The 26802-nt window shown below is 36.8% G+C and overlaps 2 protein-coding genes across 8 annotated transcripts in view; one reads left to right on the forward strand and one right to left on the reverse strand.

Annotated features, from left to right (window-relative positions):
• Nucleotides 1-681: 681 nt before the first annotated feature.
• On the reverse strand, nt 682-16498 carry CISD1 (CDGSH iron sulfur domain 1). 6 transcript variants are annotated; one of them, XM_025850231.2, is made up of 5 exons: nt 12955-13033; nt 11757-11877; nt 10375-10469; nt 9226-9431; nt 682-1096 (listed from the first exon to the last, which is right to left on the reverse strand). In XM_025850231.2, the coding sequence occupies exons 2-5, from the start codon at nt 11765-11767 to the stop codon at nt 1007-1009; spliced, it is 402 nt and encodes a 133-aa protein (XP_025706016.1). In that variant the 5' UTR covers nt 11768-11877; nt 12955-13033; the 3' UTR covers nt 682-1006. The 6 variants fall into 6 exon arrangements, with proteins under 6 accessions (XP_025706016.1, XP_073742350.1, XP_025706018.1 ...); XM_073886249.1 differs by having other exon boundaries at nt 10375-10584; nt 12955-13031; XM_025850233.2 differs by lacking the exon at nt 11757-11877 and having other exon boundaries at nt 12955-12972.
• Nucleotides 16499-17604: 1106 nt separating this feature from the next.
• The window catches only part of IPMK (inositol polyphosphate multikinase), a 51189-nt gene continuing 41991 nt past the window's right edge, over nt 17605-26802 (forward strand). The window contains exon 1 of one of the 2 annotated variants that reach the window (XM_025850270.2): nt 17605-18165. In XM_025850270.2, the coding sequence (XP_025706055.1) occupies nt 17976-18165 (190 nt within the window). In that variant the 5' untranslated portion in view covers nt 17605-17975. The remainder of the gene's footprint in view (nt 18166-26802) is intronic. The other variant, XM_025850271.2, reaches the window with a different exon arrangement.

Consider the following 26802-nt stretch of genomic DNA (forward strand, 5'->3'; position numbering starts at 1 on the left):
TGTTTCTGAGTCTTTGAAGATTATATAAACAAAAATTTGTCTTCAATTTTTTGCTTTTAAGATCATACAATTTAAGAGAATGTAATTATTTTTCTCCCACAAATAGTTTCTTTAATAGAAATAGCCATGTGCCTGATTATCAAGGGTGGGAAATAAAATCTTCCTGTGCCTTTCATCTAGCTTTGTGACTACTATTTCTGTCATGGATGTATGGCTTTCTGTTCAAGAGGCTTGACATCATGTGCTCCAATTCCTTCAATGTTCCCGCTTCAAGTACTTGCCACTTCTTGGAATAGAATTCTGGAACATTACCATTTTAAGACTTTCTTCATGACTACTTTAATATCACTTTGATCCAAATTTCCAGTGTTGGTTCCTTTAATGGGTCAATTAAATACCCATGAAAATGAATAAAGAAGCTACTGTGCCCTTTTATTTTAGACCTGGCCCACTTATAATTAAGCAGAATAACATTCCAAGTTCATTTTGATTGAAAACTATGAAAACATAGAAGCTATATTCTCTCAGCATCATCACCTAGGTCCAGAAGAGAATCAAGGTCATCACAGGTTTTTCCTATATTAAGAGATTAATATAGCTTGATCACATCCAATATACTTTCTAGGTTAACTAATATTAAAAGGTGATAATTTTCTTTGAAACTTCTAAGTACAACCTGCATATACAGGATTTTGAGAATAATTTAATGTTAACTTTAATGTACAACTATATCTTAATATAATTATTTTAAACATAAACGGATCCTTACAAGACCAAAATAACCCATAGGCCATGAAGTTGGTTTTTTACTTTTTCTTTTTTTTGTTTAAACAAATGTGCACCACGATGGTTCAACAAGTAAGGCAAATGCCGTGAGTATGAAAGCTGCAGTTTCCAATATACCACATCTAGAACCCAGGGGAGGTGAATTAGACAGAAGTTGTAGTCATTCTAATTAAACAATCAGATAACATCATGACAAGTTGGTTTGCAGTATCAAAACTGACTAAGTTTCCTTTCTCTTAATGATCAGAGGTCCCACGTTGTCTCCAGTCTCTTCATTGTGTTTTGTGTGAGATCCATCACAGAACGGGAACTAGGAAAAGAGAGAATGTCAATGTCTAATTGCAAAATCAGTATTAACCTGGCAGAGTGGGGGTGATGCTTAATTTACATATATAACACACATGATAACTCTTAATAAAAAGATTTTCTTCGACTACCTTATATAGGTGTTCTTAAAGAGCATATCTGAAGTATAAACAGCAAGTAGAAGGAAGAAATCAACTTGTGGATAATACACAATGATTAATTGCATTTCCATTTGTGATATTTGATTGTGGATGCTGAATATCTTTTCCATGTTTATATGCTAGTTACAGTTACATTTCCCTTCTAGTGAACCATGTCCATTTAGAGCCTAAGTCCATTTGTTTAAAATCAATTTGTGTATTATCCCTTTGTTGATCATCTTTGTAGCAATTTTTCCAAAACCTTTTTATTTTGCTAATTTTTTCATATTAGTTTCATACAAGCATGCCAGTATTTCCCTTTTTAACATTCCTCATGGAGACATTTTTCTCCTAGAGATGTGGTAAATATTTATTACTTTCCATGATTTCACATTTTAAATATAACTGACATTTTGGGGTCAGTGGTAGAAAAAGTGACAGAAGTAAATTTCACAGTGTGCTCCAAAGAAATCCTAAAAGATGTTCTGATTTGGTTTCATTATGTTTTAAAAATATATCACATAATTCTCTTGATTTGTAGCATACATTATTATTTAAAAGAAGTCCTGCTATTAAAAAATGCTATTTTAACTCAAAATTTACCAGGCTGACTGAACTGTGACACTTTTCCAAATTGTTATACCTTTATTCCTAATTTTATAAAGTTCTACCTATAAAAATGCCTATTTATAGGTTTTACATTATCATATTCATCAACCTACTCTGCTGAGATAATAACCAGGTTTAAAATATGCTTCAATATTTGGTAGAGCTAGGTTTCCTTCACATTATCCTTGTTAGACTTTTCCTATTTATTCTCTACCTGCCTTTATTAAACTTTACCTATTTATTCTTCAAGATAAAGGAGAATTTTTTAATTTCTCTTGGAATTCTCATCTTCAGGTCTCATGCATACTCTGAAAACATTATTTCTGCCTTATATGTTTTATAGTTATCATAATTAGGTATATTTTCATACCTAACTACTTATGCTATATATTATCAATGGTTTTTGCAAGTATAGCCTTCCTACTGTTAAATGATAAAGATAGGAAATCTATAATGTTTTACTTGTCTCCTCAGGATTTTACATTTAGAAGGTCCAATTACTAGTAAATTATTTTTTTCTTTCTTTCTATATTTATAACTTTTATTTCTATTTCACGTCAAATGATGATAGCATCTTCATTTTATTCTTGATGTCTGAAATGTACCTAACACTCTAGAACCTAGAGACACTGTTTGGTATAAGGTACACTATTGCATTGAAGAGGCCTATTTGGAAGAGTAAAGTAACAGGAATCTTAGCCTTAAGATTAAAATTGCTTCATTACTCACAGTGAAGGCAATATAATTTTAGATATCTGAAAATAGACAATAAGGGTATAAATGTTAAACTATGACATTAGGAGTATCTAAGATTAAAATAATACTTGGTTGATGTTAAAGAAACTTAATTTTAATTTTACTATTTGTATATAATTCCAAGATACAGTAAATTAGTTAAAAATTACAGAAAAAGTCAAGGTACCAGCATATCTAATATTTCCAAGTAAAAATTCTACCTTGGGGTAGATGGCAACGTCAATGCAATGTACATAAAGCTTTCTTGCTTTCTTTTTTTTTTTTTGTCAATAACACAGTATATTCATATTAAAAACAAGTTCTTACAACAAAAACATCAACCTAAGCTTTCAGTTTTTTCTTGGCATGGGTAAGAAAGAGGCTATAACAATCCACAAAAATCAAACTAAAATGTACCCCATATCAAAGAACAGCATATCAAGGTGACATATGTTTAATAAACAAAGATGATTTTACAGTGAGATTACAAATTTACATTGCAAAAGACTCCATTTTTTTATAAATAGCACACACAAAACATGTTACTGTACAGTTTTAAGATATAGGTTATAAAATGTATTTCTAAAATGTGAAGTAATTATAAATTAAAAAGCTTTAAATAACTTACTGAAATAGCATGTTTAACTTTTCTTCTTAAATCTCATTTTAAAAATACTAGAAAAATACATTTTTAAAAATTATTTCCCTCTATATATAGAATCATGAGGAGAGAAATCTATAGAGAAATATACAAAGAACATCTTATAAAAGGATTAAGAAAGCCATACATCTAAAATGAGAATATACTTTTTATATGATAATCTAGGTCTGCCTAAAAACAGAAATTTGCTTGTCTCCTGTTTTAAAATAAAAAATATTTCTTTAAAAAACAGCGAATAGTAGATCCTATTTGTTTAATAAATTTTCATGTTTTCATAATATATAAAGCTTTTATGACTTTAAAATGTAAATGAAGCATTAAAAATCATTTTGTTCAGGCACACAGATATCTTTTAATAGTACTTTATTAATCCCAGAAATTACTGACTTAAGGCAGAGTCCTCTCCCAAACTTCATGTGAAGATTAGGTATTCTTAATTATATTTATTCATTAGAGTTCTCACTTTAAGTTAATGAAAAAACCCAACTTTATTTTTTCAACAAGGACCAAGATGAGTTATTTCTATTTGGATTGGATTAGCAATTTCTTAAGACTACACTGTACATATTCATGGGATATATTTATTGAAATTAATTCATGATTCTCAATATAATATAAATGAATGAATGTCAATTACTTGGCATTAAAATTCAAAAACATAAACAATATTTGTTTTTCAGGAAGTGTCTTGTTCAATTTTTTAACTTTTCTATGCAAGAGAAAGAAAATGTGTGTATACTTTCAAATGTAATCTAGGAAGTATAGTAGTCTTTGTATTAATAATGCAATTATATGTCGAAAACAAAAATTACCCTCTTTCATTGAAGATTTTGAAATATGTTAAATTGTCAAAGAGCTGAAATTACAAAAATACCCATAAAGGGTATATTTAATTTAATTCATGTAGTTATCAATATTTAAAAGTAAAACCTAAAGGATCAAATAACTGATGGAAAGAAGTTTAGCTTATAAGTGACTTTAAAATCTATTCTAACATGCCAGTGTTTGTTATTAACAAATTCTGGAGAAAAGCCTGCAAATTGAATTGGCTGAAATTTCCTGTATGTCCAGAAAATATCATGTTTGTTAACCCAATTAGTAAACCACAAATCCCACATATTTTTAAAGTTAGAGAAAAGAGGGCTTAGAGAAGAGGCTTAATAAATGATTAGGGTTAAAAAAAAAAAAAAACCCTAAAGATTCTTGCTTTTCATTTGGAAAGATAGCAACATCATCGGTCTTAATAAAATACACAAGATTTGTTTCTTTTTAATGGCTCTAATCTCAAGTTATGATGTTTCTGTTTTTTGGGTATTTCAAGATAAAAATAAATAAATGCTCCTTCTTACCTCTTGTATCTGCAACAATTTAAAAAACATTATCTTCCTTCTCTAAACTTTGTATTTTTAATGAGTTTGTATTCTACTTCCCAAGGAAGTTGCATGGGGCCATTTTGACTCACTATAATAAACTGCTCTGAGAAAGTCTTGTTTTGGTTGAGAAAGAAAAGCAGTAAGATCTGACATTACCTGAGAAGATATGACATCTTATTCCATTCTTAGGTACTTGCTTTAGTAAAATGTAAGATAGAGGGTGCCTGGGTGGCTCAGTCATTGAGCATCTGCCTTCCGCTCAGGTCATGATCCCGGGGTCCTGGGATCGAGCCCCGCATCGGGCTCCCTGCTCCGCGGGAAGCCTGCTTCTCCCTCTCCCACTCCCCCTACTTGTGTTCCCTCCCTGGCTGTGTCTCTCTTTGTCAAATAAATAAATAAAATCTTTAAAAAAACGTTAAGATAGAAGTAAAATATATTAAGAGAAATTAGGATTTTGCAAGACTCTCCTTATGTGGATTGGACAAGCTATGTAACCAACATACAGAATTTTGCTTCTACGAAGAGATGGACTGCATGCACCCACCTCCAAACCATTAATAGGATGGAGACTTCTGTAACACACACACACACCCTACAACAGAAACAAGCACACCACTAACAAAAAACCCAATTCAGATCCTGGAGTTGTAAATGAAACAAAATGATTCTACATAGTATGTTCAGTTACATTACAACTTCAGTTGAGCTCCTGACGGTAATTAGCACGCTTTTCCTCTATTCTTATTTCTTAGTGTGTGTGCATCTTTCTACTGTCCTGTTCAAACTCTGTTCAAACTCTCTCCTGCCTCCTAGATGGCCAAAATACAACTGAGGGGAGTGGGGGTAGGGTGGCAATCTGGCAAGAAAGACTATGTTGCATACTCTTTCCTCTGAAATCAAAGTTCTCTCACTTTCTTATTTCGAAAATAAGGCTCTCCCTTCCTTCCTGAGTTTCACATTTGTGCTCCCACTCTCATTTCCTTCCACCTCTTTCAAGACAGCGCTGTCTCAAATAGTATCTTTCCCTGCAGTCACTTCTTTATTGCCTCCTTTCTTTCTCCTGTCACATATGGATAGTCCTTTTGTGAAATACTATGAAATAGGCCTGTTTCTGAAACAGCAGAGGGCATATCAATCCTGGGGGCGGGGGGAGGACGAATGAGGCATATTTGAAAATGTAATTTCTGCACACTGCTGAGAGATGATTCATTAGGCCTGGGAAAACCACTCAAAAATGTTAGACCCACACAATGGGCTACGGTGATTGTAACTTAAGAATGAATTAGAACAGAATTAAACTTTCTATCACATGTAACTTTTTTGAAAATAAGTAGAAAGGTGTTTTCATTTTGTTATATTACAAACACAACTGGTTTATATGAGGAAAAAAATTACTGAATATGAACTCAATACAGCCAAAGGTATTAATTACAAATCTTCTGTGCACTGGCAGGTAAATGTGTGAGTTGGCACCTCTGTGATAACCTTAGGTACCTCAGGAATGTGGGGAGTTTCCAAAGCTATCTGAAGAATAAGAACATCCATTAACAAGAATAATATTCAAAGTGAACTCTTAATTGATTCATGTGGGAATAAAAAGTTCCCAAGATTCAGTGAAAATTCAGAACTGACAAATCCTAGATGCAAAGAGGATCACTAACAGCATAAAAGATAAGCTTAAAAAAAGAGAAAATGGGAAATAAAATGACTGGTCTGGCATTCCTCTCCTTAAAGTCTACCTATGGGAAATGACCATCTCTAGTTTAACCATCTGGAAACTCTAAACTGTGATAAAAAAATAATCCCAGAATGTTTTGTTGAATTATAAAGTCTAATAAACCGTTTAAACCACTAGCTTGTGTCCATTTATGATTCTTCCTGAAATACTTAAGATCTTAGTCCTTACAAGTTCCTATTTGCTTTATTGACCCTTTCTTTACCCTCTGGGAAAAACCAACCAAAGCAAACACCCTTTACTTGACCCCAAATCTATGCTTTAGAGTTCAACTCAAGCAGTTTTCTTTTCCTTTCCATTCACTGTCACACTTACTGAAGTTTTGACATATACTAAGACTTCTAGCATTTCTTTAGTAGTAATTCACGCTTTAACCACTTAGACACAGCTTCTCTTCTAATTATTCTGTTGAAATGACACCAAAAGGTTAACTGCCTAATTGTTTAATGCAACTCATAATATTCACCTAGCTGTCTTTGCACAAGGCAATGTTCACAGCCAAATCTTTGAAACTTTCTCCTTTCCACTGTGAAGGCATGATATTCTTAGTTTTCTTCTAACTCTGGCCCATTTCATCTTTTTGGCTCTCATTCTTTTTTCAAAATGCAAAAAATTCCCCAAGATTTCATACTTAGCCCTTGATTTTTATCTGCATCAAGGATCTGTTGTATTCTTATGTTTGAATCATCAGTTTTGCTGATTTCTATCTCCAACCCTGATGTCTCAGCCTTAGACCCACATTTCAGATTATCTGCTGGACATTTCCATTCAAATGTCACCTCAAAATTCACTTTGGAATTGAATTCCTTGTCACAGTTCTAGAAAAATCAGCTTTTCTTCTTGGAAGTCCTATTTCTGTTGGCAGCGCCATCTCTTCTAATACTACAGGTTTAGAGATTTTAATGAGTTTCAGTTTTTCTCCACCAATCTCCCTTACAAATCAGTCAGTGCATTTGGCTTATCCTTCCCTCAGAATGTTTCCTGTATCTGTTCATTTTTCTCCATTCCTAGAGCTATCACTCTGGTATAAGTATCATAACTTTATCTGGAAATTCCTGAGAAGAAGCTCCCCATGTTTGGAGGCACAGACTCCTCAAACAGGTACTGAAGACTCTCCTCAATTTGGACTTATTCCTGGGGGGATGGAAATGCAATGACCAGACTAGATTCTTCATTGATCCCACCACCTTTACTCACATGAGTTCTTTCCTAAGGATTTTAAGAGTCCCCCAAAATTGCTAGTTTATTCAAATACCACCAAACTTTCCAGGGGCAATTTAACTCCCATGTATATCACTATGCTTTCCTAGAAAATTCTAGCCCACAGTGTAAGCTCTTTCTTTTATTTAAAGCACCTGTACTAAGTCTACTGTACACACCTATGATACCTGCTGTTTTACTATTTAACTTTTTTCAGGCATATATAGACATTAAATGATTACTGACTAAAGAACTACTACCCTGACTTAGAAATTCTTGAATTTCTAAAGGTATTGTTTTGTATATTTTGGTGAGCAACAGGAGAATAAAACCTATCATGGGCATAATTTTTAAAAAACAAACCAGGTCTGGCCTACAGAATATTATTTAGGATTATTTTCTAGCAATCTCACTAGTACTTACAAATAATCCCACATATCAAATGAACAGTGTTCTTTTTAAGGTACAACTGACTATTAATTTTTGATTCACATTCCATATGTTCATCAAGCAGTTTCAGATATAATGACATTATCTAAGCATTGTATCACTGGATTATATAACATCATTGTATTGGGGAAGAGAGTTAGAATACACTTTCCAGTACCTAGTATGTGACTTCTTCCTTATTTGTGATATATGATTTGTGATAATGGCTTTCCACTGTGGGAAGAGGTGGTGCCTGACATGTGCTTTCGGAAACAGATAAATCATTTTTATTGTCTATGTTCTTATGTGTTATCACTTCTTGGCCTTTTGGCTAAGATCAAGTGTCTATTTTCTTATGTGTTATAGTGTCATCTTTAGTGAAATCCATCTTATTTAAATGCTAATAGTGGCAGTACACTCACCATATTCCTCACAATACATCATATTCAATGTATGAAGCTTTTCAAGATGACTTTAGGAAAGGATTTACCATCTTTAGGTCACTAGCTCTCATCACTGTCTAAAAGCTGCCTAAAAGCTGCAGGTATCACAGATGAGAGTTCCAAATGGAACTTGATGAAATGTAATTATCACAAAAGAAGATTTAAAAAATCCTGTTAGGTATTTTAACTATAGGAGCTATAGCTTAAAGAAAGCTTAGATACAGGGTCAATATATTTACCAGATAAGAAATTTTCAAGGGTAGTTTTCCAAGTTTCTCCTGAATTTTCTAAAACTTGTCCTAGAATCGAGGAGCCTGAAAGCTCAAGAAAAGAATCTACCCTTTCTGTTCCTTTTTGTGTTTTAGGCTGCATACCCTTTCCTGGGATAGGGGAGGCAAAGATCCACTTGGGGAGGAAATCCTAAGTATAAAGGGATTTTTTTCTCTTCTTGGTCAAGAATACAGTTACATTCACCTGAATTCAATAAGGGAATAATGGAATTTTACTGCATAGTAGCTACACATTTTAGGAAATATAATCCTGGAGAGTACATGGAAAACAGAGAAGAATAGGATGCATTGAAAAAGAAAGAAAGAAAAGGGGAGCCTGGCTGGCTCAGTCAGTGGAGCATGTGACTCTTGATCTCAGGGTTGTGAGTTTAAGCCCCATGTTGGACACAGAGATTACTTAAAAAAAAGAAGAAGAGGAGATATCCTAATAATATCTGGTGATACATGTTTGATAGAACAGTTTAAAAAGAACTGTTACATTAAAGATGGCATTAACATAAAAGACTTGTTTTCCTCACCTTTTTGGACCTCCAACAACGGCAGTACACAGCTTTATCTCCCAAATCCTCCATGTCATAAGCATGTACTATCTTGGGGTTGTCTTTCTGGATATGAAGGTTTACCATAGATTTGTTGCGATGATCTTTAACATAAAATCTTTTGTAAGCTAGATAACCAATTGCAGCTGTCCCAGCAGCAATAGTAACTGCTGCGATCCATTCAACTAGAGCAGGGAAGGAAAATAGGAATAATCATCAAAACCAAAATATACACTAATAATGTGTAAATAATGTGTATTTTTACTAACATGAATGTTCAGGAAATCCAGTTTTTGAGTTAAGCATTCCAACAGTCAAAAGTTCTTACTGTTAACAAAATAATCACAACACAATGGTGTAACAATTCTTGTTAAGACTTTCCCCAGCATTTACTGAGGCAATTGTGTATTTTCTATTGAATGGTGATAGCTAAATTGAGATAGAGGAAAACTTAAAAATTATTTTATAGATGGAGAAGGAAAAACAATGTTTAATAATTCTTAAAGTGTTCATAAATAGATTTAAAAGAACATGTAAGCCTGCTGATACCTATTGTTTAAAAAAAAAAATCCGATACATAAAAAAGTTCAGATTATAAAGACTACCCCCAACCAAAATATCAGGAGGTGATTATGGAAACAAACTGACTCATCACAGTTCATTTAAATAGTAGGTCCTTTAGTGATTTTAAAGTGTATAACCACAAACAGAATTGGTATCCGAAGAAAAAAACAAAAAAAGGACAAATAAAACAAAGCCACCCTTAATACTAAACACTCAAAGAAATATATCCAGCAGGATTCTGGGCTTCAAAGTCATTCAAAAGTTTTTGTTTTTGTTTTTTAAATTTCAAAGTGTTTTCTCATTAGAATAAAAATCAGAATGTGTTAAATCAGAATGTATTAATTTCTTATTTCATAAAAAACATGAATATAATTACAGTTATATTCTCAATAAATTCTAAATTTCCATTATCCACCAGTGGATGATGATTTGAATTCCCTACAAACTTCATTTTAAATTTAATGACATTTTTCTACTCAATTATTTGCTTGACTAACAGACCATCTATTTATTCTTTTCATGTAGCTTTTCAAGGAGCCCTTAGAAACCCAAGCACTTAACTACCCCAGTTCCACAGAATGTTGGAGAGAAGAAAGTTCTGCATAGTCTGGTTAGCCTCAGCCTCAGAGGAGAGTTGTCTATTCCCAGCATGGAGTGAACTGCAGGAAGAAGTTGAACAGGGGTCAGGATAAACACACTGGACTGCTTCCCAGCACTTCCTGAGTCAGATCTTCACAGTGTTTGAAATAAGTTCCCAGACTATCAAATAAAGCCCTAGAGAGATAAGTACAAAAAATACAGTCCAAGGACAAATAAAAACATATACTGAATAATTAACTGTATGGCTTATTTGCACTATTGAGTCAAATTTCTTTTTTAAGATTTTATTTATTTATTTGAGAGAGAGAGAATGAGAGAAAGAGAGAGCACATGAGAGGGGGTAGGGTCAGAGGGAGAAGCAGACTGACTCCCTGCTGGGCAGGGAGCCTGATACGGGACTTAATCCCAAGACTCCAGGATCATGACCTGAGCCGAAGGCAGTCGCTTAACCAACTGAGCCACCCAGGTGCCCCTTGAGCCAAATTTTATTGCACTAATGTGATTAATCACCCTTCCTAATAGTGCCCTACATTAAATTGGAGCTCATTCTTACAAAATTATAATTGGAAGGAACGACCATTCTCACACTTAGTTCCTTTTATCTTGGGTCTTCTCTTTTAACTCATTCCTTGGATTCTATTTTCAACCACAGTATTTTTCTCTACAAAACAGTTTATTTTCCTTCCCACAGTATGTCCATTCCTCCTTGCTAAAATCCTCTAAAATAAACATTAACATTATGTCCTTCCCAGGTGCTGCATGACTGAGACAAGTTAATAAGTTATTTGACAGCTTCAAACCTTTGAACTCATTGAAGAATGTTTTTAACTACACATTTTGTGTAGATTTGTCTTGAATTTTAGTGCAGTTTCATGATATTATCCTGTAGCAATTCCAAGTAGGGCTGAAACTTTGCTCTGATTTCTAGCTTGGTTCATGATATTCCTTTTTGATGTATTATTTACGATGGAACTCCCTTGAGAAAGGACTCTGTGTCAGGAGCTATAGCAATCCACTTCCAAGCTAATGGAAAGCCACTCTGAATAGTTTATGTACCTATCGCAAAATGGGCTAACATATTGCTTTGCATAGTATATGTTCAATTATGTTTGCTAAATATTATCTTTAGTATAAACTTAAAATGAGGAAATATCCCAAAAATAAATTAACACAACAGAAACTTAACGTTAATCTTAGTTACATCCTACTTTTTAGGTGAATTATGAAGTAATCTCTAGCAGATTTGCTTTAATAGTGCCTACTTGTATCAAAAAGGCCTGAAACCCAAATAACTACTAAAATTGGTTAAGATTAATTTGTCTCACAACATAAAAAGGGAATCCTACCCGAAACTCATGATAGGCCAAAAGAATCTTTCTTAGTCATCAAAAGAGTCTTCTATTCTCTTCTCATATTAGCCACTGAATCCATACTGTGACTTTTTTTTTTTTTTAAACCTTTACCTCCCTGGAATTTTTGACAGTGGAATAAATGACAGAATAACTGACACGCAAAAGAGGCAAAAGCAAATGAAAGAAATGGGAACTGACTCTGGATACTACTGAAAAGTAGCTGCCCCATGGGGAATCAAAACATGCACTGTTACCCTACCCCCTAACAAAGGTCACTTATGACCCTATATAAATGTCATAGGACCATATGTGTGCTGGAAAAATGGCTTCGCATTTGCTCCAGTGGGTTTTTTTTAGAATCACAGAGCTAGACAAATTCTTAAGAATTTCCACTTTCCCCTCTTCCCAAAACCTAATTCCCTAATCTCATTAGACACAAATGTAAAAGTTCCCAGAATAAGAAATATGTTGCTGTTTTATCATTTCATTATTGCAGTCTGAATCAGTTTTTTTTTGGCAAAAAGCTGTGGATGCCACTGGCAACTCTAGGGAAAAGAAGGAAAAGGAAACTGTGTAGAGATAGGCAAGAATGATGATGGATTGAAAAGTCAACAATTAGAATAGAGAAAGAATTGAAAACCCAAGACAATAAACAAAAACAATAAAACCTAAGTAACACTTAGTTCTTGACGTGGATATATTCTATTAAGAATAAACACAATCTCAGGGGCAAAAGGAGACTTTACCAAAACCCAATTTTTAAAGACATTTCAGTTGGCACCTTTCAGACACTCTTTCATAACTGGGGTCCAGAAAAACCCTGAGCACTATTTCTGACTCATGGTTTTATCCTCACTTCCCTTCTCTATAGACATTTCTCAAGGTACAGTATTCCTACAGTTAGATAAAACCCCCCCCCCCCTGCCCAATCTTGCTTAACAGTGCTTTCTATCTATACAAATACAATGAATAAACCAATATAAAGAAAATACAAAAAAAACATTTCTAAATAATCCTTCCCATTCTTATTCTTTCCTTGGTCTACTATTGTATAATATTGGTTTGTATAACATAATACTGATTTTCTCTCAGAATTATTCAGAGATTGAAAACAATCTCTTGTTTATAACCCATTCCTCAGCTTTTTTCTACTGTGGAAATTATTTTGTTTCAACTTAGACAGAAATCTCACCCTGTTTCTGTTCCGTTAGTCCCTTTTCTGTCTAAAACGGTCCTCTCCTGCCCAGTGTCAACTGCCACAGAATCAGAATGTTCTTTTCTTCTCAGGAGAGGGGGAGGGGAGCTATGTTTAAATCTTTCCCTCCCTTAGGTCTCTCCCCCAGATTGGCAGGTTGTGTCTGGTAATGTTTTTTTCTTAAGGCCTGACATACAGGGGCGCCTGGGTGGCTCAGTCGTTAAGCATCTGCCTTTGGCTCAGGTCATGATCCCAGGGCCCTGGGATCCAGCCCCACAGTGGGCTCCCTGCTCCGTAGGAAGCCTGCTTCTCCCTCTCCCACTCCCCTTGCTTGTGTTCCCTCTCTTGCTGTCTCTCTGTCAAATAAATAAATAAAATCTTAAAAAGAATAATAAAAAAAAAGGCCTGGCATACAGGTAGTGTTCAATGTCAGCTGAGTATAAAGAAATAACAGATTACTAATTTGAATTTGCAACTCCATCTGTCCATTTTACCATCACATTGCTCTTATACCAAATGACTTATCTTTGGCCTCATCTTAATCTACTGTATCAAGTGTGGGACTTAAAACATTTGTTCAGATTAAAAAAAATTTTTTTAGGAATGCCTGGGTCACTCAGTGAGTTAAGTATCTGCCTTCGGCTCAGGTCCTGCGATGGAGCCCTGCATCAGGTTCCTTGCTCAGTGGGGAGCCTGCTTCTCCCTCTGCCTGCCACTCCCCCTGCTTGTGTGCTCACACTTTCTCTCTCTCTGACAACTAAATAAATAAAATCTTAAAAAAAAAAACTTTAGTATGGAACACTTCAGACATATACAGGGATTACTATAATGAACCCCCATTTACCCTCACTCAGCTCCAACAAGGATCAACTCACTGCCAATCCTGTGTTCATCTATAATTCCTAATGCCCCCCAATATTTACTTATTGTTTATAACCTAAAGGAGCAGATTCAATGAGTTTTGGAGGTATCAAGGAGCAAGACCTATAGTAAACTTCCTAAAAGTCATATACTGGGTATGAGGAGGGGTCACTGTAGATGGGGGACTCCATAGTAGTGAAAGATGCTTAATGTTAGAAACTATAATAAACTAGAATTAAATAAAAAATAAGTTCGGCATAAGTATGTTGATTATACCTCAATAAGGGAAAAAAAAAAAAAGATTGGTATCACCCACCCAAAGGGTATCAAGAACCATCTCACTGAATAGGGTCTCTGGATTCCAATCATTTATCCTCATTGCCTCTCCCAGATTCATATCCTGGCCTGATCCCCATTAATTTTATTTATAACCCACAACCCATTATTTTTCTTCTGAATATAAACAAGAATTCTGCATGTATAGACATACCCTTTTATTTTTTATTTAACATATACTTACAAAGTGCATACTATTTTAAGCCCTTTATAATTATTAATCTACTTAGTTGAGAGACATCTCAATTCATCTTCCCCAAATTCAAAACTCAAAAATATAGATTTTTTTAGTGTGGTTTAAAAATTGAGAACAATTTGAGGTCTAAACATTATAAGGTGGATTCTCAATACATTATCTGTCCCTTCCCAGCCACACTACAATGTTTGAAGAAGAAAGTAAGAAGGTCCTGGAAGAAGAGATTTACAAGAGTTTTGGACCTTTTCCCATAGTCCTCATAACAACCTTTATACTTTTAGGTGAAATAAAAAAGTAGTTACTTCTCATAACAAAGTTGAGTACTTCAAGTTTAAGCTGATAACCCTCTTCACCAAGCAATTTCCTATCCCTTAGAAAACGGCAAGCTAATGGGGAAGTCACCTTTGGACTCCCCTATGGTTAGATTAAAAACAAAAACAAAAACACACACACACACAAACTTGTCTTGATTGCAAGAAAGATTAGCCAGCAGGTAGTGCGAAGAAGTCCCAGGGTTCACCTACTTCACATTTCAATGGGCATTAAACCCTAGGTTCAAAACACACAAAATGACTCCACATTTTAAAAACACGTGTTAGAATTTTTTAGCCCATATCACAAAAGTGCAAATTGTCTTCCTATAAAATTACCAGTGGCTCAAGTCATATGAGTATCTGATTTTACACAACAGTCTTATTCCTGAGAAAATACAGGTTTGGGTTTTTTAAAAAACTAAAACAAAAATTGCTCTGTATTTTAAGTGCCCCAAGGTACCTCTATTTAAAGGACTCTCAAGATGAGCATCCTTTGAAATAAGTTTTATAAATAATCACCTCCTATATATCCTTCGTTAGTAACTAAAAAAGTCACGGGTAATCCCCCCAACTCTGCCAGGTAACTTTTGGCAACAGACGTGGAATTCTCCAATTTAAAGAATGGATTACAAAATTAGGTCTCATGTTAACAGGGAGCTTTTACAGAACCTGGCACTCTAGTTGCTCAATATTTACTAAATGAATCAACAGAGCTCTTTTTAATTAACTGCTGGACAATCTCTTTACTTTTACTTAACTACTGTTAACAGGTAACCAAACCAGGAGGTGTGGCGTTTTATACCTGGGCAGAGAGATTGCATGTATCACGTAGCTGGTGCACAGTATTATATTAACAGTTATACCACCACCAAGAATTGTTATAATGTGAAGCTCTACATTAATCGAATTCTAGAAAATCTCTTAATTTTAATTGGACCTGTTTCCAAACGCCAGACTAGCGCAAAGGAAGCAAGGCTGAGAAAGCGGAGAGCTCAAAGAGCTCCGTTTTCAATCCTCTCTCCTGGACCACTGCCACGGATTTCCAGATGCCAGAGGGATTAAAAAAAAAAAAAAGACAACAACAACAACAACAAAGAAAAACCTGGGAAAACTGAAGATCTCGGATTGGGTTTCGTTCCTTTAAAAAAAATGTGCAAAACTGAGATGTGATTAGTCACGCACTGCTTCAGAGTTGCAGGAAATTGATGGTCTGTCTCCACGGTGATTTAAGCTTGAGAAGGCGGAGCAGTTCTTTTTTTTAAAACCTTTCCTCTTTTCCAAGCTCTGTGACAACACAGGTGTCTCAGGGGAGAACAAGAAAGAAAGCTAGCGGCGGGATCATTAGGTTTTAGGTCATGGCTAGTTAAGTAAAACGTGGTCCAGACTTGGGTAGATGCCTCCAGAGCCCCCGTGCTACTTATGCCTGGAGAGATAACCAATCCATACCGACATCGCCCCCTTTACCCGTTTGGCCCAGGGAGCCGGCAGGCCAGCCCTGCGCTTGCCCTTCTACATCTCAAGGTTACAGGACTGGCGGGCTCGCAGGGCAGCGGTAACCAACAGCCCAGAGAGGATCAGCTGAAGCTGCAACCGGTGCGCAGGCCTCCAACCTCACCCGCTCCCAGGCCCCACTTCACCTCGTACGCTGGAAGTCAGACTCATGGCGCCGTCGCTTGCAAGGCGTGTGCACAGGACACTAAGCACAAAGAGGTTCTCGCGAAGGGCCGGAGTCAAGGTGCGAGAAACGTCTACGCGTACCGACTCCAGGCCGCTACGGCGCAGGCGCCGCGGCTGGCCGTAAGCACGTGTGTATTGCCACCCTAGTTGATGCTGAGCATGCGCGGAGCTGCGTCCCAGTCTAAAGTCTTGAGTCGGGATTTTGACAGCCGGAAAAGTGGGGAGGAGGAAGAGACCTAGAAAGGTAGCAACTGAGTGTGCGCAGTCGTAAGGGGCGGAGTCCTGGAGCCTGGGGCAGGGCTTTGAGAATAGATATTCTAGCCCAGATTTAAGTCTTTTCCAGGTGTGCGGGTTTCACAGGGCAAAGGACAGGTGCTGGTATAACACTTGACATAATCAGGTATCTAAGATTTTATCTACAGTTTTCTTGCTCAGTTCGGCACCTGCAAGGCCACGTCCAGTTTTCATATAAAATGCCAGTGGCAGACACACAGGTATCAATTGTGGAGTCCTATTTCAGAACCTCACCTCGCCCTCGGTGTACGTCACTTTCTTCTGCTTTTGAGCCAGTTATCTACTGAGGACCCTGGAACCGGCGCTAAGGGCTGAGTAGGAGAGAGAAACAAATGGCTCATTTCTTCAAAAAAACTACTCAAAAAAGATACTAAGATTATTCTCTATCTTCTACAGTCTGAAATTACTATCAGTTACAAAATATTTTATAAAAGCGGTTTAGGGGCCCGAATTTGGGGAGGGGGATTAGAATTAACTCAAAGGGTGTTTTTAAGGTGTATTTTCTAAGAAGCTGCTTGTTTTTACTCTTATTGTTTCTATGCGGGGTGGGAGTTGGAGGGAGTTGATTGCAGGGTAGCTTCCCAAGCCATGCTTGGCACTACGGCCGCCCAACTCTCAACACGTGACTGATTGCTCCTCACAACTGGAAGCCCCTGGAGTCTTTGAGCCGCACCCCAGGAAGAGCTGAAACGCCCTCTGAATGAATGAAGCTACAACAGCGCTGCTGGCATTGTAAAGCCAGCTCAGGGGTGGGGGTGAGAAAGACCGCGAGTGCGCTTGCCCCATCCGGTAGCCTTCAGCTCGCGCTGCCTGCGCCAAGCTCCCGCCCCGCTGCAGGGGGTCCCGTCGGGCAGTCTCTGGGCATGCTCAGTAGCGCGGCGGCCGTGGGTCGCGCAGTCGGAAGCTCGCGGCTGCTGCGGCGGTGCAGGCGGCGCTGACGCGCCCGGCAGCTGAGGGGACTGGAGGACGGCGGGAGGGGGCGGGGGCGCAGGAGGTGGGGCCGCCGTCGCCGTCAGGGCCGCGGGGAGCGCGGGGCGCCGCCACCGCCGCCGCTTCTCGGCTCGGTTCCGTCTCTAGGGCTGCGCCGGCAACGGTAGCCGCAGCGGCAGAGCAGCGGGAGTCGGGAGCCGCGCTCCGCCGAGAGTTGGGTAGGGGAGCGCCCGCGCCTCAGCGGCGTCATGGGCCCCCTTCCCGGGCCTCAACGGGCACCAGCCGCGGGAACCCCCGGGCCTCCTCGCGGCCGAGCCTGAGCGACCCTCGGGTTCTCCGGCTCCCCCTCCCTCCGCCTTATTTTTTTCCTCTTCTCGCTGCGGCTACAGCTTCAGCTTCAGCTCTCCGTTATGGCAACGGAGCCGCCATCTCCCCTCCGACTCGAGGCGCCCGGGCCCCCAGAAATGCGGACCCCACCGGTGAGCGAAGCCCCCGCCCAGGGCACCCCGAAGCCGGCAGGCGGCAGGCTCTGCTTCCTCAACGGCTGCGTGCCCCTTTCGCATCAGGTGGCCGGGCACATGTACGGGAAGGACAAAGTGGGTAAGTGGGGGTGGCGTGGGGCTCACGGCTCCCCTTCCGCCTCTAGGAGCCCCCGGCCGGCCGAGGCAGCTTGGCGCTCACGGACTGGGCTGGACTCCCCTCCGGTCTGCGCACAGCACCCCAGGCCTCTTCCGCTGTCCCCCAGAGCCTCGCGACCCATGCAGCAGAGGCTCGAAAGGGGGGAGATTTCTAGGGTTGGGGGCGTCAGGCCGGCAGCAGGGGGTAGCGGGGAGAGGAGTGACTAGTCTCCCCAGGAGGGTGGTTGTTGATTGGAGACTGCGTTGTTAGTGAAAAATAGGAACTTACTGGACGGGGAAGTAAATTCTCCCTTGAGCACAAGGTCTGTTTATTATAGGCGGGTAGCTATTGCACAAGGAAAGGAATGAAATGCAGATGATGCTAATCTATTGCTTCTCTTCAGTGTGCAGCTGCATAGCTGGAGGGGAAGAAAAGACAGGGCTTATTTCACTTATTTATTTATTGGGAACGCTTGTCTTGGCTTACCCAGATCTTTCTCCCTATTCCCTTGAGAGGTGTTTTTGGTATCTCCTGGGTTTTTCAGAAGGCGTGGTTCCTGTAGTGCAGAAACTCGAATTCATGGTAGGAAATATACCCTGCTGTTATACTAGGAAGGTACACAGTTAAGACATTGGTTTATTCCTGATTATCTTTTTAAGACTGTGTCATGGCCTGTGTAACAGTTTGTGAGCCTACCACGTTCAAAGCACAATACAGTACCTATCGCAGTTGATTCTCTTGGTCATATAAAAGTTGAGTTTAGGAACCGTAATTCACCTAGCTTACTCACACTGGTTCTCCAGGCCATGATTATTACTTGCGGAACCTGATGTATGAGTATGTGAGTAGTACAGATCTTAGACTTGGAAACCACTAGATACAGTTTGGTTTATGCTAGTAAAATGATTCGGGCTTAGGGTAGTAAGATAATACTGATATTTTTAGAAGAGTAACTGAGGCCAAGTCTGGTTAAAGTGACAAGCCTGAAGTCACACCGCTACTATGTTATAACCAGGAAACCAAGGGTCCTGCCTCAGACCACTGTATTTTTCCACCGTGTATTGTTCTTGCAGATAACTCATCGAGCAAGGATTTTTCAAAATGGATGAGTATTTGTTTGAATCTGTGTATGTATGTTATTTCTCAAAGAGCAACATTTCTCACTGCTTTTATCTTTACCTACCTTTCTTTTCTCATGCTGAAAGTTAGGTGTTAATGATGATGTCATGAAGACTGTGTGCCTTTGTCCCCACTGAACTGTGAGTTCCTTTAAGTTAGAGACCGAATCTGTTTATCCTCATAGCCTTGTACAGGGGTTGGGGCTTAGTTAAATTGGGAAATGTTGAAAGAGTGAAAATTGACAGTTCTTTTAGTACACACGGGCAAGGAAACATATGGTTCTCAAGGTGCTTAGCCTAGATGTAAGGAACCAACATTCTTAAGATGCTTAGCATAGACACATTCTTGTGTGTGTCTCTTCTGGTAATGAAAGTTTGAGAGAGGAATGGACTTATTGTTAGTAGATTTATATTGCATACCTATTGATTTATTTTAATGAATTGTAATAATATTCCTAATAATATTTTAGAAGCCTAAATAAAATAGTTTCCCTAAGGGTCCCTAGAGATCGACTCATAAACAAAAAATCCCAGCATAAACACAATCTCAATGGTGATTGTCATTTGAGAGTGTAACCACTGCTTATCAAAGTATGTAATAACCTATTCACAAATGTACTCTAAATGTGACTTTATACCACATTGCAACAGTGGCTGAAAGAGTTAATTTCTCACCCAAATTACCTAATTGAAGGAGTAGTTGAGATTCTAAACAAAGTCCTTAATTTTATTTATTATTGCATTCAATTTAAAATAAGTTTTTTTTTAAATTTTGTAAGATACTCTTGACTAGGGATTGTCTTTGTATCACTACAGCACAATGCCTCAAACATATTGTGCTAGCAACCTAATACATATTTTGTTGAATTTAATTCATAGTTATTTACACAACCTAGCATATATTGTTAATGAAAGGACACCTGAATGATGATAATCTTACCTATTCATAAAATGGATAACAAGATGATTCAGTAATTCAAAGTTCAGAAATTTATTATGTCTATCATAAATCACTAACAGTTGTAAAGTACATTATGTAGAATATACTTTGGTTTGGCTGTCAACTGAAATTCTCAGAATAAATTTTCTTAGAGACGTTGTGTGGATATTTGTTTGCTTTTTGAAATTTTTCTTAATGTCATTAAGTAAGGGTTTTTCAATTTCAGATTGATATCTATCATACCTATTTCCAAAAAGGAGTTGTTGGCTTTGTTAAATTAAAAATTGAAAACATGGAACCAATTGCACAAAGGTGCTTGAACATAAAAATAGATCTTGTTATAGTTGAGTAATAAGAATATTCTGCTATGAGTGTTATATTTTGTTTTCTTCACTGGAATATTTCAGTTTTAGTTCTAAGAATACGAAGTTTGGGTTTTTTTAATTGTAAAAGTAGTACATAATCTTTTAGGAAAAAAATTCAAATAGTATAATAGTACCCATCCACCTACTCTCCCTCTCCCAAAGGTAGTCACTGGTAACTATTCCTGGTGCATCTCCTCAGGTTTTTCTTTCTGGGCACATATAACAGAACTCTAATTTTTTCTACAAATAGGTATATCAGCAACTTTTTGTTTTCATTCTATATTATGTAGTATATCCATATTTTTGTATCCATAATACACTTCATTCTTTTAAAAAACTGTTGTATTCCATAGTGTGAATCTGTCACAATTTAACTATTCCTCTAGTGGTAGATTTTTATATTTTCACTATTTTTTTGCTATTATAAATAATGTATTAAACATTTTTTTACATTATAGTATACCTTACACATTGTGCAACATTTTCTATAGGGAGGTTTCACAAAAGTGTGGTTGCTGTCAATTTAAATTCCCAAAGCTCACCAAAGTTAGCATGAAATCCTTTTTTTGTTTTATTATTCAACATGTACCATTAATTTCTTTCAAAATTCCTCAAAGTTTCAAACAAATAGTTGAAATCTGGTATGTGTTTCCTGATCTAACTGAGGATATAGAAATGAGGTCGTCTGGGTAAAAGAAGGATTTAAACTGGTGTTGTCGGGGCGCCTGGGTGGTTCAGTTGTTAAGTGTCTGCCTTTGGCTCAGGTCATGATCCCAGGGTTCTGGGATCTAGCCCCTCATCGGGCTCCCTGCTCCACGGGAGGCCTGCTTCTTCCTCTCCCACTCCCCCTGCTTGTGTTCCCTCTCTCGCTGTGTCTCTCTTTGTCAAATAAATAAATAAAATCTTTAAAAAAAAAATAAACTGGTGTCGTCTATTTTGGCTTTGGTCTGTTTTATTAAATATGTTCTGAAACTAATTGACTTAAAATAATTTCAGACTTACAAAAAAGTTGCAAGGACAATACAGAGAACTTAACATTTTGTGGAATTTCTTTCTCTATGCATATTATTTATTTTGGGGGAACTATATGAGGATAGTTTGCATATATCTTGTCCCTTCACACAGTAATATGTCAGTGTGTATTTCTGTAACCATGGCACATTTATCAAATATAGGAAATTTAACAGTGATACAATGCTTTTATCTAATCTATAATCCATATTCTAATTTTGTCAGCTATTCCGATAATGGCTTTTGTCATATTTGTTTTTCTCAGTCCAGGATTTAGTTCAGGATCATTTATTGCATTTAGTTGTCATTTCTCTTAGAATCCTTAAATTTGTAACAGCTCCTCAGCCTTTATCTTCTATGACATTGTCATTTTTTAAGAGTACAGGCTATTTTATGAAATATTCTTTAATTTGGATTTCTGATGGGTTATGGTAAGATTCGGGTGATGCATTTCTGACTGGATTATCATACAAGTGTGTTCCCCTCAAGGTATCACATCTGGAGGCCTACAGTGTCCATCTGCCCATTATTAGTGATATTAATTTTGATCATCTGGTCCAGTTGTGGCCTGGCTTCTCCAGTATGTAGTTAATATTTTTCACTTTGCAACTAGTAAGCTGTTTGTGGAGAGACACTTTGAGATCATGGATATATCCAGATCCTCATCACACTTCACCCCTAGATTTGGCATCTATTGATAATTTTTGCCTGAAGCAGTCTTTACTCTGAAAGTTGAAAAACTGTAATTTTTCTCCCCAGTTCTATCACTACCTCTATTTAACAGCATTCTAAGAAATAGCCCTCCCTTTACTCCTATATATTCCCTTTTTTATTAATAGTTTGGACCTGTGGATTCTTATGAAGTGTCATGACCCATTATAGAACATACTTATTTTGGTGTTCAAATTGTCCCAGATTTGGTGAGTGGGAGCACTTCCTTCTTTTCTCTCACAAGTTATTTTAGACTTATACTTTCTCTTCCCAATTCTAGAACCAGCAATTTCTCCCAGAAGCCCTGGTTCATTTTCAGTGGAAAATGGTATTTTGAAACCAAGATCTGGGTGCTAGATGTGCTCATTGCCATTGGAGTGTTATTGCTTCCTAGCCTTTTCAAAGAACATAACTGAGAAGAATGTATAAATATTTAGAAATCATAATTTCATACTGATATTTCCGATTTCATTCCAGCACCACAGAGTTCTTCCTTTCTTTTCCTTTCCTGATTCTAAATTTGTATTTCCCATCTACCTCAGTGAGAACCCTGGCTCCCAACATTGTTAATGGTTTTTTTGTGTGTGGGTTTTTTGGTTTGCTTGTTTGTTTTGCTTGTTCCTGTAATTTTCAGAATTTCTATACCCATGCTACTGCAGAAAACAAACCTAGAATAAAGAATTCAAGAGAGATTCCCTTAAACTAAGGGTATGTGGTTGGGAACTCTTCAAAAGCTATTGGATTACGGTTTTTTGGGTTTTGTTTGGTTTGGTTATTTTTACCCCCTCTTCTCTAAGGTAATATTTATTTGAAAAGCAGTTGGATTCATTTGTGTTTAAATTCAGTTCCCTCCCTTCATTTTTATTTAATTATACAGAGGTGTATCAGAAGTCACTCCATTCAGCACTGGGTGTTAGGCACAAACAATGAATCATGGAACACTACATCCAAAATTAATGATGTAATGTATGGTGATTAACATAACAATAAAAAATTTAAAAAAAAAGAAGTCACTCCATTCTCTGTCACTTCACCCATTTCTCAACATCCCCTGTAGGTAACCAATTTCATTGTTTTCTGATTTATCCTTGCTAAGTTACTTGTTGCAAAAATAAGCAGATCTAAATAAATTTTCATATTTTTCTTTTCTGACACAAAAAGTAGTATGCTATATATACTGTTTTGCACTTCACATTTTAAACTTATATCTTAGAAATCGATAGCTTCAATTCATAGAGTGCTTCCTTATCCTTTTTAACAGCTCAGTTGTACTCCAATGTGCATATATATACCCCAGTTTTTTCAGTTTCCTGGATTTGCTTTTGGACTTGTATTTATTTTCATTGATTTGTTTATCATAGCAGTAATATCTCGTCTTAATTCAGTGAGGACTTGAATCTTGATGTATGGTAACATAAGCATCCTGTTTTCTTTTTTGAGATGATTTCTGGTCCTTTGCATTTCCATATAGATTTTAAATCAACTTGTAATTTTTCCCAAGAAAATTAAGATTTTTGTGTCTGCTTTGAGTCTGTAGGGTGCTTTGGTGAAAATTGATTTCTCTATAATACTTGTGTCTTCCAATACATGAACATAGTAGATCTTTCCATTTATTTAGGCCTTCTTAAATTTCTCTTAGTCATAATTTTCAGTGTAGAGATCTTACACAGCAATCACTAGATTTTCTCTAAGTATTTGATGCTACTGTAAATTGTACTGCCTTTTTTTAAAGAATTTTTATTTTGGAAAAATGTCAGACTTAAAAGTTGCAAGAATGGTATAATCAACTAATGTACACCATTCATCTAGGTTTACCTGTTGTTAATATTTTGCCACATTTGCTTTATCACTCTCTCTACTTGATAATGATTTTGCAGAACCACTTAAGATTAAATTGCAGACGGGCGCCTGGGTGGCTCAGTTGGTTGAGCGACTGCCTTCGGCTCAGGTCATGATCCTGGAGTCCCGGGATCGAGTCCCACATTGGGCTCCCTGCTCAGCAGGGAGTCTGCTTCTCCCTCTGACCCTCTTCCCTCTTGTGCTCTCTATCTCTCATTCTCTCTCTCTCAAATAAATAAATAAAATCTTTAAAAAAAAAAGAAAAAAAAGATTAAATTGCAGACATCATGACCCCTTTTCCTCTAAATAATTAACTCCTAAAAAGGGGAACATTTTCTTACCTAACCATGGTAAAATGATCAAATTGAGAATATTTAACATTAGGCTTTTTGTTATTTTTTTTCTGTAATATCCTTCATAGCAATATCCCTCTCCCCCATCCAAGACTGCATGCTGCATTTAGTTATTAGGACTCTTTAGTTACCTGTCCTTTGGAGCAGTTTTTCATTTTTTTCTTTATATTTCATAACTATGAAATATTTGAAGAATATAAGCATGGCTTTTTTAGAATATCCTTTATATTTGTCAGATTCCTATGATTAGATTCAGATTAATGCATTTTTGGTCAGAATACTATATGAGTTATATTGTGTTCTTGAAGCATCATATCATTAAGCACAGGATGTCAGTTGCATTACTGTTTACATGACTTTGATCACTGGTTAGGTGATACCTGCCAAGTTTTCCACTGTAAAGTTTTCATTTTTCTTATTATAATTAAGTAATTTGAGAGGAATAAAGAGACTGTTTGAGACTGTTAAAATCCTGTGCCTCATCAAAGTTTTCACCCAGCATTACAAGCATCCATTGACAGTATTTGACCAACCTACTACTATGGTAGTTGCAAAATGATAGCTCAATTCACTCTATGAATTGAAACTACTGATTTCTAACTGTCATTCCTGTTAAATTTGTTAGTTGGCATTCTACCTTAGGGAACTGTAGATTTCCCTTCTCTCTCTCGCTTTCTCTCATCGTAAGGATTTTGAAGACTTCAGTCGATGGATTTTTTTAAATTTTTTATTGTTATGTTAATCACCATACATTACATCATTAGTTTTTAATATAGTGTTCCATGATTCCTTGTTTGTGCATAATACCCAGTTATCCACGCAGAACGTGCCCTCTTTAATACCCATCACCAGGCTAACCCATCCCAAGACTTCAGTTGATGGATCTTACCCATTATTGTTACTGCTTATTTTGATGCTCAGATTGTCCCAAATTTGGGCAGTGGGAGCTTCTTCATACTGGCTCCTTGGTCTTTTCAACATTTCCCATTTTTCTTTTAAAGCATTTTCTCACTTTTAGCATAAAAAGATGTTCTGTGTTTATCTTGTACTTTCTCTGTTCCAGCCCTGGAACAAGCTTATTTTTCTTCAAGAACCTGGTTCCTTTATGGATAAATGGTATTTAAAAACCAAAGTATGGGCACCAGGTTTACTCATTGCTCCTTGAGTATGGTTGCTGTTTGTCCTTTCAGCAGATTGGACTAAGAAATCTATAATTTCAGGGATACCTGGGTGGCTCAGTTGGTTAAGCATCTGCCTTAGGCTCAGGTCATGATCTCAAGGTCCTGGGATCGAGTCCCACATCAGGCTCCCTGCTCAGCTGGGAGCCTGCTTCTCCCTCTTCCTCTGCCTGCCACTCCCCCTGCTTGTGTTCTATCTCTCTGACAAATAAATAAATAAAATCTAAAAAAAAAAAGATACAGAATTTCATATTTTTTAAAAGTTGGGTTCATAGTTATACCTATAATTTAAACCTAATACCACAGGGTTGTTCTTTACCTTCCCCTGTTCTATATTTATATATCCCTTCTTTCTCATTGAGAATTCTGTCTTACCCAAAACATCAATATATTTACTCATATTGAAATATTTAAACCAACTTTGCATTCCTGGAATTAGTCCATATGGTCATGATAAATTATCCTGTATATATTGCTGGATTAGGTTTACTGATGTTTCATTAAATATTTTTATGACTATGTTCATTTGAGATAATTGTCTATAATTTTTGTTTAAGTCTTTGTTGGGGTTTTAAAAAATATGCTGGTTTCATAAAATTAGTGGGGAAATGTTCCCCACTTTCCTGTTTTCTGAAAAAATTTGGTAAGAGTGCTGTTAATCTTTTTCTGTAAATGTTTGATAGAATTTACTATTGAACCCATTTTGGCCTACAATTATCTCAAGATATTTAAAATTATGAATTTAGTGTTCTTTATAGACATAGGGCAACTCAGATTTTCTACTTCTTGTGTTTTAATAATTCATGTATAAAGGAATTTATTCATTTTATTTAAGTTGGATTTATTGGTATGAAGTTCATAATTGCCTTATGCCTTTAATGCTTATTATAGCATTTATAGTGATATACCATCTTTCATTTATTCTTAATAATGAATTTATGTTTTTTTCTTGATCCATCTAGCTAGAGTTTTATCAGATTTATTGATCTCAGAATATTTTTCATGGATTTTTTTTTTCTGGTGTCCATTCTTACTGTTTTTGTTTTTGTTTTTATTCGCTCCTGTCTTCCCACTTATTTTGGGTTAATATATTACTTTTTTCTA

This window comes from Callorhinus ursinus, unplaced genomic scaffold (genome assembly GCF_003265705.2).
Source record: "Callorhinus ursinus isolate GAN/ISIS: 27379988/994484 unplaced genomic scaffold, GSC_fseal_2.0 scaffold69, whole genome shotgun sequence".
NCBI lineage: Eukaryota > Metazoa > Chordata > Mammalia > Carnivora > Otariidae > Callorhinus > Callorhinus ursinus.